General features: G+C 51.2%; 1 protein-coding gene across 1 annotated transcript; it reads right to left on the reverse strand.

The window, feature by feature from the left end:
* Positions 1 to 8401: 8401 nt before the first annotated feature.
* Positions 8402 to 10458, reverse strand: IFI27L2 (interferon alpha inducible protein 27 like 2). Its single transcript, XM_004055621.4, has 4 exons — positions 10219 to 10458; positions 9905 to 9934; positions 9133 to 9294; positions 8402 to 8613 (listed from the first exon to the last, which is right to left on the reverse strand). The coding sequence occupies exons 1-4, from the start codon at positions 10223 to 10225 to the stop codon at positions 8420 to 8422; spliced, it is 393 nt and encodes a 130-aa protein (XP_004055669.1). The 5' UTR covers positions 10226 to 10458; the 3' UTR covers positions 8402 to 8419.
* Positions 10459 to 10664: the final 206 nt, after the last annotated feature.

Raw genomic sequence — 10664 nt, forward strand, 5'->3', positions numbered from 1 at the left:
AGGGATCTAGAATGGCTTCCTGTCGAGGCTGGTGTCTTCACCAGAGAGGCAGAGGCTGCTAGTAGTCACCCAATGCCTGTTCTTTCCTTCTGGATGATATGAGAGAGCCCTGGCTTTGGCTAGGCACACGATCCCTAGGGAAGAACTGCATTCCCAAACCCTCTTGCAGTTAGATGCACTCATCTGGGTATGCAGTTAAAGGGATTGGATGGGCCCACCTTTGCCCCTTTGTCCTTTCCCATGGGCTCTGCTGCAGGTGAGAGAGTGAGCATCTTACATCCATAGTTGAGAACAACACCTTACAGAAGGCAGAGCAACAAGACTGCAGGAGCCTGGGTCTCCCAGAGCAGAGTCACCACCCTGGCTGATATTTCTAGATGAAAGAGAAGAAACTTCTCTTGTGTAAGCCAAGAGGGTCTCTTACTGCAAACAAACATACATTCTATTGCACACAGTAGGGAATCTTTTGATTGCAAGCAATGGAAGAATTAACCCAATAAAGAGAGTTGCTTCCATCTCTGTTCCATTTCAAAACACCATTAAAATAACAGTCAAGGATTAAAGAAAAGCATAAGCCCACAAGGACAAGAGAAGAAAAAAGGAGATGACTCCACAGAAGTCGCACCTGCTTTCTCTAAACCCACCAATTAAAGCCTGAACCCCGCAAAAGAAACCTGCTTGGGTAACGCCCTGGACCCCCATAAAGGCCCACAGCCAGAAATGACATGGACAAGTGGTTCCACTTAGCATCCCCAAGAAAGCTGGACATTAAGTTGTCAGTAAAGAGAGCAGAAAGAGTCAGCTTCGCCGTATAGGACCCTGAAGGCTCAGCCACTAGCGCAGCATGGGCTTTGGAGGTGGGCATGAAGGTAGATTGAGAGCAGGAGGGCTGGCTGGAAGTCTGCTTAAGAAGCAGGAAAACCCCAGGATTCCCCCTCCAGTAGACCACTGGAGAGTTATCTTTGGAGAGGTTGAGTCTCTGGACTAGGGGCCACCAACAGGACTAAGGGCAGGAGCTTCACACTAAAAATGAAAGTTTCCATACTAAGTGTTAAGTCTCTCAATCTTCTTTATCAATAGACACCTAGACACTAGAACACCTAGGCTATGACATTCAGGATGGAAGTGCAGTGAATTCTTGCACTTTTATGTTGCCTTGGCCTCCTTTCTGAATCTAACTTGGACTTTCTCACACCAGAAGTAGGGTTTGGTCACCCTTGACACAGTTTCCAATTCTTTGCTGCCTTCCAGTCTCTTAAGATGGTCGATCCATATATCTGCCTTATAAACTGCCTTGTGGTGACCACCTCCTTATGGGACACCTAGATACCACCTACTTGATTCACCTCTCAGTCACAGTGTGACTCCACAGAAGTCACGCCTGCGTGCTCTAAACCCACCAGTTAGAACCCCAAAGGGAAACCTGCTTGGGTAATGCCCTGGACCCTCATAAAAGCCCACATGTCCCTCGCCCCCTCTCTCTCGCTCTCACCTGCTGTTTGAGCACGTGTGTCCTGGAGGGCGCCCTGTTCCCATTGGCCCTGGATGGCACTCTGCCCTCTTCTCTCTGGGACCTGTAAGCAATAAACTGTTTCTGTTATTTCATGCATTTTGTTGAGTTGCCTCCTCTGAGTCTCATCTGACCAATACACATAAACCTGACTCCCCTCCTAGAGTGTGACTATCTTGGGAGGAATAAACTGGACACAAGTCAGACAAGAGCCACAAGAGCCTGTGCCAGTATAAACAAGTTTCCTGTGACGAGACTGCCTGGTCATAAGTTGAACATTTAGGCCTTAGGCTGTCCTCCAGGATAAAGAATAAAGAAGTTTCCTGTGCTTTTACATTGTAAACATCCAAGACCAAATTTCTAGAGCCCCATCAGCACAGGGCTAGGGTTTATAGCCACTCTCCAGAGAGAGTGAGAGAGAATGAGAGGCCAAATGAGAGGGGGAAAAAAAGCAAAAAATGTGTGTGTGGGTTTAGGGGGAGATTCTTCCCAGGCATTTTATCAGCCCAGGAAAAGAAATGCTCACATTCTGACATTCTGGGAAGAAACTGGCCGTTGAAAGCCTGGGTCGGATCACAGTACAGTCCTCGGGTTGATGAGAACAGCCCCTGTGGCCAAGCCTGACATTGGATATCTACAAAGGCTCAGATATGACGGGGAAGCAGGTGTGAGCCCCTCATGTCTCTGACCCTCTCCCTCCTATCACCCCCAGCTGCAGCCCATCCAGGAGCACTCACCCTCTGACAGCTGTGAAGCTTCAACACTGGCTTCCCCACCCACCAGGAGACTCAAGGGACCCAAGGGAGACTGGAGTGGCTGCTCTGAGTTTGTGGAAAACAGTGGGCACAGGAAGGAGTTATGAGCTGCGAGGACTGCAATGAGCCCAAGTGGGAGATGGCTGGAGTGCTGTGACTTCCAAAGCACCTGGACTGGGGGAGGGAGGAAAAGAGCTTCTATGTCCTGCCACTCTGCCCTCTGTTCTCCTGAGTCCCCATACCAACCTCTGGGTCACCTATGGGACACCCTAAATAGCCACAGGGCGGTCCTAAAAGTGCTGGAACAAGAAGATCAACAAGAAGATCAAAACAAATAACACTTATATACACACACCATGGTCAAGTCACTGCTCATGTCTCATTACATAAAATCCTCACACCATTCCAAGAAAGGTGACGCTCCTGGTCCTATTTTATAGACGTTGTTAGAAGAACTTGTAAGAAGTTGATCCAGAGAACCCCACTCCTGCTGCTATTAAAGATGGGCATCTTTCCGTGGCTGAAAATGATCAACTTTGCAGGTTATTCCCAGTAGATCTGCAGCCTGAATCTGGTTGCCTGCCCACTAACTCTCTCCAGCTGCCTCCTTGAGCAACCAGCCTGCACTCACGGAGGTAAATTTACTTTTACAATGAATCAAACAGTTTCAGATTGATGAAGAGGTCCGGGGTGGGAGTAGGGGTAGAGTAGTTCAATAATTTTAACCATTTTGGGACCAGCCTCAGCCAAACTCTCTTGAGTGTCTTTGGTAACAGGGATTTACTAGTGGAAAAGATAACTGAGAAGAAACATTTAAAATTGAAATTGAGCCAGGCTTTCCCTTGACAAATTGCAAAGACCTAGGGATCAATCACTGGTTTGAGTGATTTACCCCATTGCCCCATGCCTTGGCACATGGCACTGCCCAGGGTAGCCCAGCTGGGACCAGCCCCAAAGTTGAGCTGTATCCTCTTCTAAGATTCGGACAGGTCAGGGGCTACCTGTGGTGCTGAGCAGGTGAATCATTGCACAGAGATTGCAAAGCCACCTGTCTGAGCTTTATCCCAAGGGAAGGAGATGGATAAGACCTGAACACTGCCAGATTTCAGGAGCAATATGATAGAGTGCTGTGGCTATCTTAGGCTCAGGCCTATGGGCTCCTGAGTGGGGACAGAGAAGAGAGTGGGAAGCAGCCTTAGCTGAGACACCAAGATGAGATGTTATGGTTTGGCTGTGACCCCACCCAAATCTCATCTTGAATTGTAGCTCCCGTAATCCCCATGTGTTGTAGGAGGAACCCAGTGGGAGGTAACCAAATCATGGGGGCTGTGCTGTGCTGTTCTCATGATAGTGAATAAGTCTCACGAGATCAGATGGTTTTATAAAAGGCAGTTCCCCTGCACATGCTCTCTTGCCTGCTGCCATGTAAGATGAACCTTTGTTCCTCCTTAGCCTTCTGCCATGATTGTGAGGCCTCCCCAGCCATGTGCAACTGTGAGTCTATTAAGACCTCCTTTTTTTTTAAATAAATTACCCAGTCTTGGCTATGTCTTTATTAGCAGCGTGAGAACAGACTAATAAACAAGGATGTCAGTGCAAGTGGCTTATTTGGGAGGTGATCCCAGGAAACACCAACAGGGGAATGGGGAGGTAAGCAATAGAAGGGACAGCAGCCCAGAAAGGGTCGATTAATGAGTGACTTTGCAATGCAGGCTACTGAGGCTCAGTCCCGCTGGGCACCACTGGAGACAATGTGGAACAGGCAAGAGTTGTCCCACCTGTAGGGGGTTAATCGCCCGACTCCCATCCATCATTGGCTGAGGTCTATTCTGGATCAACGCGTGGACACTTTCAGCCTGTCTTGTGGGCCTCATGGGTGGGACCGTGGGGCAGGGGGTCAAAGGTGCTGGATGTAGGGAGCAGTAGGCAGGGACTAGAAGAGAGAGTGTAGCGGGTAGGGGCAACAGTACAGACAGGACAAATGATATTCATGCTGGGAAATGTGTATGTCTTTTCTTCTGGCTAGGCCTTTCCCTGGGGGTTGAGTCAATCCAAGCAGGAGTCAAGCTGGACTTGGGTTTTGTAGTTGCCCTATGCTATGGTTTGAATGTTTGTCCCAACTCATGCCGATATTTAATTGCCATTGTAACAGTATTAAGAAAGAGGGCCTTTAAGAGGTAAGCCACAAGGGCTCCACCCGCATGGGTGAGATCAATGCCACTATAGAAGGGTGAGTTTGGCCCTCTTTTTCTCTTTCTCATCTTCCTGCTTTCCATCATGTGATGATGCAGCAGGAAGGCCCTCAAACATACTGGTACCTTGATATTGCACATCCCAGCTTCCAGAACTGTGAGCCAATACATTTCTATTAGTTATAAATTAACCAGTCTGTGGTTTTCTCTTACAGTGGCACAGACTAAGACACTGTGGTTGCTGTGCGTGTGCCACTGGCTTCAGATCAGTGTTACCCTGTGCTTAGGGTGGAGGTTGGCTTGCAGAGGAGTTTGCTCAGTGTCTTTAAGCTTCTGCACTGTGCCTGAGCCTTGGATATGGTCTCTGCACATCTGCCCCATCCCCAGTGGTAGACATCTGTTTGCTTGTTATTTGCTAGCCTGGTTGGATGGGAGAAGTTGGATTCTCTCTGATCCTCATCCAGCCTCAGTCTAGGCAGGCCCTGTGTGTTTGGGGCTTAGGGGTGGCATTTTCTCAAGATCCCTGCCCCTCTCCTAAGGGTAGCAGGTCTCCTGGTCTGGGCTCAGGATGGTTTCTTGCTCTTCCCCAAGGGCGGAGGGTTTTACTTTTTCTTCTCCTTCTGCAATTGTCTTTGCATGAGCTTTGGAAGCTACAGGGTTGGCTGTCTTTCCCCCGCAGCTTAAGGTTTTTGTGCCCTTCTTCTAGAAGAGAAGGAAGGTGGGGGGTATTTGATGCCCTTCTTGCTCCCTTCCTCCAGTCTTGCCCCTTCCAGGGAAGCTTTCTTCAGGACCCTGCAGGGACCCAGTCCGCAGGGAAAAAGGTCTGCATGTTGGTAGGATCCATGCTGTCTCTGTGGCTTCTGAAGGTTCTATGCACTCACGTGAGTCTTAGTTGGCCTTTAGCAATCACTTAAGACTTTTAGCTGATTCCTTACTCGCTTGTGCAATGGACCGCAGGGGGCACAGTGATCCAGAGTCCTGTCTCTCCCTGGAGGCACCTGACTGTCCTGAGTTCAGGCCATCTGGTGCCCCTGCAACCTCAGCTGTCCTAGGGGTTCAAGGAAAGTAATGATTTTGTAGACTGGCCTTTTTTTTTTTTTTTTTTTTTGAGAAAGGGTCTTGCTCTGTTGCCCAAGCTGGAGTGCAGTGTGCAATCTCGGCTCATGGCAACCTCCACCTCCCTGGCTCAAGAGATCCTCCCATCTCAGCCTCCCAAGTAGCTGGGACCCAGGCATGTGCCAATGCACCCGGCTAATTTCTGTATATTTTGTATAGATGGAATTTTGCCATGTTGCCCAGGCCGGAACTCCTGGACTCAAGTGATCCACCCCCCTTGGCCGCCCAAAGTTCTGGGATTACAGGTATGAACCACTGTACCTGGCCAGCTCTTCCTTCTTGATAGGTTACCAAGTGGTCTATAAGATGCCTTGTGTGCACCCAGAAGGCTGCCTTAAGACCATCTGTTAGAGTGTGGGCGGAAATTTTAGAACTTGTATTTCTACTTATACCTCATTCTTTGAAACACCTCCAGGGAATGAGGCTTCTCTGGCAGGAAGTGAGACTTCACCCTAGCAGTGAATGGAGCATCAGGGGACACCCAAAAATGCCCGTCACCAGGGTAGGAGCTGTGAATACCCACGAAGTTCCTCCTTGGGGAACAAGCGAATCAAAATAAGTCTAACTTACAAATGTAGTCATCTCCCATCCCATGTTATTTCTCTTTTTTTAAAAAAAGATTATTTTATTTTTAAATTATTTATTATTTTTCAGTTTTCCAGAGGCTGAAGCTAAGAAATTCTCTCCTGTCCTTTAGGTCTTAGGCAAAGCGTCTCTGTTTCAGAGGCCTTCTTTGACCATCTCATCTAAGGAGGGCCTCTGTTATTCTCACATGATGACATTCATCGCACAGCCTGGCCTAATGGTGGTGGGAGCCAAGGGTTAGGAGAATGAAGGGAAAAGGTTCAGTCCCTGCCATATCTGGGTCTCCAGACGGGGAGGCTGGAGCTGTCTCATGGGTTATGGGCAGCAGCCCTCAGTGGTGACGGCTTCTGAGGGGCCAGGAACATGGCAGGAAGGAGCAAGATGCTGAGACCTCCAGACGAGACAGAAGTAGACAGATGCCCCTTCTGCTCTGTTCTCTGTGTAGTTGATGCTGCTACCTTGGAGGAGAGGAGAGGCAGCCTTCTCGGTCACCCCTTCATACCTGAGCCCTTGGGGAAAAGGGCTCAGGTTTTGTCCTGGACACTTGGCCTCTCTTTCCTGGGTTCAGCTGTGCAGGCAGTCCTTGGGAGGAAGATGGAGACCAGGGTGCTCCCCTTGTGGGGCCTGGGCTGCCGCTGTCCTCTGAGTGGCTCAGAGCCTAGGTCTCTGTCCCACAAAATACAGGGGAGTTTCAGGAGCAGCAGACATGCATGTGCCTCAGCATAAGGAATCTAAAACGTATGGGGGCAGAAGGACAGCTGGGGGTCATCCAGACCAGACTTGCCTCCCTGTAAAACCTCCACGCTTGGGAGTTCCCTCCTGCCTCTGTTGCTCTCCATGGCTGCCTAGAGGTCCCCTTCCTCTTGCTGGCTTCTCGGAGGTATTGCCTTCCACTCACACTGCCATGGAAATGCCTAGTTACATCTCCCTCTCCAGTTCTCTCACTGAGCAGCTGGGACTTCCTTCCTCCTGGGACACCTTTCCCTTTTTGCCTGCCTCCTCCTCTGTCAGACTTCCATTCGCCTTTCAAGGCCCAAGCCTTTTGCCTCCTCTTCCAGGAAGCCTCCCCAGATGTGAGAATATATCTCTGCCTCCTCTGTGCTCCCTGCTTGTGGCTGGAGTCCATCACTGCGCTGAACATAATGCTCTGTGTCACTTTTGTTTGGGTAAGTGCCCAGTTTCTCCTGACATCATAGTCTCCTGGGGGTCTGTGTGGACCCCTCCCATCCACTGTAGCACCCATCACATGAACAAAGACTGGAGTCTTATGTGACTGATATAGTTTGGATGTTTGTACCCTCCAAGTCTCATGTTAAAATGTGATTCCCCAGTGTTGGAAGTGGGGCCTGGGGCAGGTGTTTGGGTCATAGGGGTGGATCCCTCATGAATGACTCCGTGTCCTCCCCACAGTAAGGAGTGTTTTCACTCTATTCGTTCACAAGAGAGCTGGCTACTTAAAAGAGCCTGGCATCTCTCTTGCTCCCTTTCTTGCCACGTGACACACCTGCTCCTCCTTCCCCTTGTGCAACTGTAAGCTTCCTGAGGCTTTCACCAGAAGTAGATGCCGGCACCATGCTTCTTGTACAGTCTGCAGAACTGTGGGCCCAATAGACCTCTTTTCTTTATAAATGACCCAGCTTCAGGTATTCCTTTATTGCTACCCCAAACAGACTAACACAGTGAGGGTGTGGTCAGGGTTCCAGGTCTTCACGCTTGAACTCAGCCTCTCCTTCAATTTTCCAGCCACATTTTGGTGACCATTCCTGACTCAGCCTCCTCCCCTCAAAGTGCCTAGAGCCTGCATGTAACACTGGACACATTGTCTTTTCCTGCTGGCTTGCTTATCAGCCTTCTGACAAGACTTTGAGGTTGGGCAAGGGAAGGATGGTGTCCTGCTCATTCTGGGTATCTAGTGCCATTAATGAAGAACAGAGGGCTCTACAGTCAGTGGTTCCTGAAGTGCCCTGGCTACCCCTCACCCCTGCCTCTCAACAGGAGCCTGTGACAATGCCAACATTGAATAAGGGGGAAACTGAGGCCCAGAAAAGGCCCACGAATGGCCCTGGGTCACACGGCCCATCCCCGTAAGGCTGAGACCAATCAAAGCCTTCTGCCTACCGATTATCTGCGTGGCCAACCACCTCCCTTTGCCCCTCCATGACAGGGCAGTCTAGGAGAGAGGGAGAACTGGAAACCTCCAGCTCAGAACTCCAACCAGAGCTGCAAGAAGCAAGACAGGGAGATGCATCTGCATGTGACCTTTATTCCTCATGTTTCTCTGACTTGAGTGGGGGTTTTGGAGGTTCACCTTGGGGTACATTTTCTCTTGCCTCATCTTCTTTAGCCTCGGGTTCAGCTGGGAGAGAAGAAGAAGGTGAATTCCCCAAGCAGGCCCCCAACACTGACCCAACAGAGGCCAGGAGGATGTTGGATGATGTGGAGAGTCCAGCTGCCCCTGTGGAGGAGACAGAGAATGAGCACAGGGATCGGACAGTGGCCCAGAAATCCCACCCGGATCCCTCCTCCAGGTCCTGAAAATCCCAGGGCTCTGCCATGGGTAGAAGCTGCTAGAGGCAACTAAAAGACAGCTCAGGGGTGAATTCACGGAAACTGAGAGACAGAGGGAGTCATCCACAGACAGACCCTAAGAGCTACAGAGCCCCTCACTTTACACAGGAGGCCACTGAGGCCCAGAGAGGACAGGGGACCTTGCCCAGGTCACCCAGGTGTCAGAACCCAGGCATTGCTCTTGGCCTAGGTTCCTTTCCTCTTCTCCCTACCCAGCACCCCATCACCCCTCCACTCCCACCCCAAACCTCACTCAGAAGGAGCCGGAAGAGGGGACAGTGAGGGAGAGACTGAAGACCCAGGAAGCTGAGGGTGACGGAACTGCAGGGTGAGAAGAGCTTCCCTCGGGCTCAGCCTCAGGGCTGGATCTTCTCGCAGCTCTGGTGGTCCTGTCTAGGACACTTACCCACGGACTGCAGAGTAGCCACCAGGCTCCCCGCAGAAATACCACCCCCGTTGGCAATGGCTGCTGCGGACATCATCTTGGCTGCTATGGAGGACGCGGCGATTCCTGCCCCAGTGAAGCCCATGGCACTGAGCACCACGGGCACAGCCCCCACTGCCAGGGCTGTGGGGAGAGAGAAGCTGAGTGCAGAGGTGGGCTCAGGAGAAGGGACCCTTCCCCCCGCCCCCCGCTTAGGAATTCCTTGACAGTTTCCGAAGACTGTCAGCTTGAGCAATAGAGAGATGGCAGCTTAGTGGTCTTCCGGTGAAGAAAAGGTGGAGTGTGGGGCCAGGTGAAGCAAAGATGTCACAGAAGGACCAGCCATAGCCCTGGTTTGTCTCTAACTTGCTGTGTGATGCTGAGGAAGTCAATACCCTTCATTGGGTCTCAAATTTGTGTGTGTATGTGTGTGTGTATGTGTGTGTGTCCACGCATAAATGTGAAATAAGCCATGTGGAGTTTAGCTGCAAACCCTCTTTCAAACGATCTTCCTCCTATGCTTATTCGACATAAGGACTAGAAGAGAAGCTGGGTCAGGAATGGGAGTGAGCTTTTCCCTGGAGTATTTTGATGCTGCTCTCGGCCCCTGTGGCTCACTCAGGCTACTCGGGCAGCTTCGGAAGTGGAGGGTGAGAAGATGAGAGCCAGCCCAGCGCCTCATCTCTGCGTTCTCCCAGCACCCCGGGGACCAGGCTAGGTGAGGGCCTGGAGACAGGCGATCCGGGTAACTTACCTCCTCCCACTGCAGCAGCAGCTGCCCGTTCTAGAGAGAGAGTGCCAGGGGAAGGCAGAGGGAGAGGGGAAAGGGGAGAAAGAGGAGCGAGAGGGGCAGAAAGGGAGGGAGTGGGAGGGAAGAAGGCAGGGGGAGGGAAGCAAGGAGCGGAGGGAGGAAGGGAAGGGGAGGGAGGAAGGGAGGGAGAGGGAGTCAGTAGGTCAGCTGGTTGATGAAGTCAGGGAATGAAGCTATTCCCTGTCCCTTCCTGGGCTGGGGTCGGGGAAGCCTGCCCCCAGCCCAGCCCGCCAGCCCCCTGGGGAAGCAACACTCACTCATCATGGTGAGGCCGTCCGGGTCTCAACTTGGCCCAGGAAATGACAGCGTTCTTGGGGTGTTACTTCCCCCTCCATCCAGTAGGGACGCGCCCACTCTGCCCTAGAGAGACGCAGGCCCCGCCCCCCGCCCCACCCCGCTCGCCCGGGAGCCTTCGCGACTCCCCGGCTCTCCTGTCCCGGCTTGATGGATCTACCGAAGAGAAAAGCGCTGGAAAGAACCTGGAAGCCATAGCAAGTGAGCCCTGCTTCCAAATTGCTGTAGCACCGCCCCCCACTCCAACCCCGCCAATAACAGAAGAGCTGTTTGCTGCAAAAACCAAAACCAAAAACAACACAACAATAACAAAGAAACAAACAAAATGCAAGGAGAAAAATGATGTTTAATTTAATAAACGATGTTTAACTTCCAGAGAGACACTAATATAAATACATTCTGGCAGTTT

The sequence above is a fragment of the Gorilla gorilla genome, chromosome 15 (assembly GCF_029281585.2).
Source record: "Gorilla gorilla gorilla isolate KB3781 chromosome 15, NHGRI_mGorGor1-v2.1_pri, whole genome shotgun sequence".
Classification (NCBI taxonomy): Eukaryota; Metazoa; Chordata; class Mammalia; order Primates; family Hominidae; genus Gorilla; species Gorilla gorilla.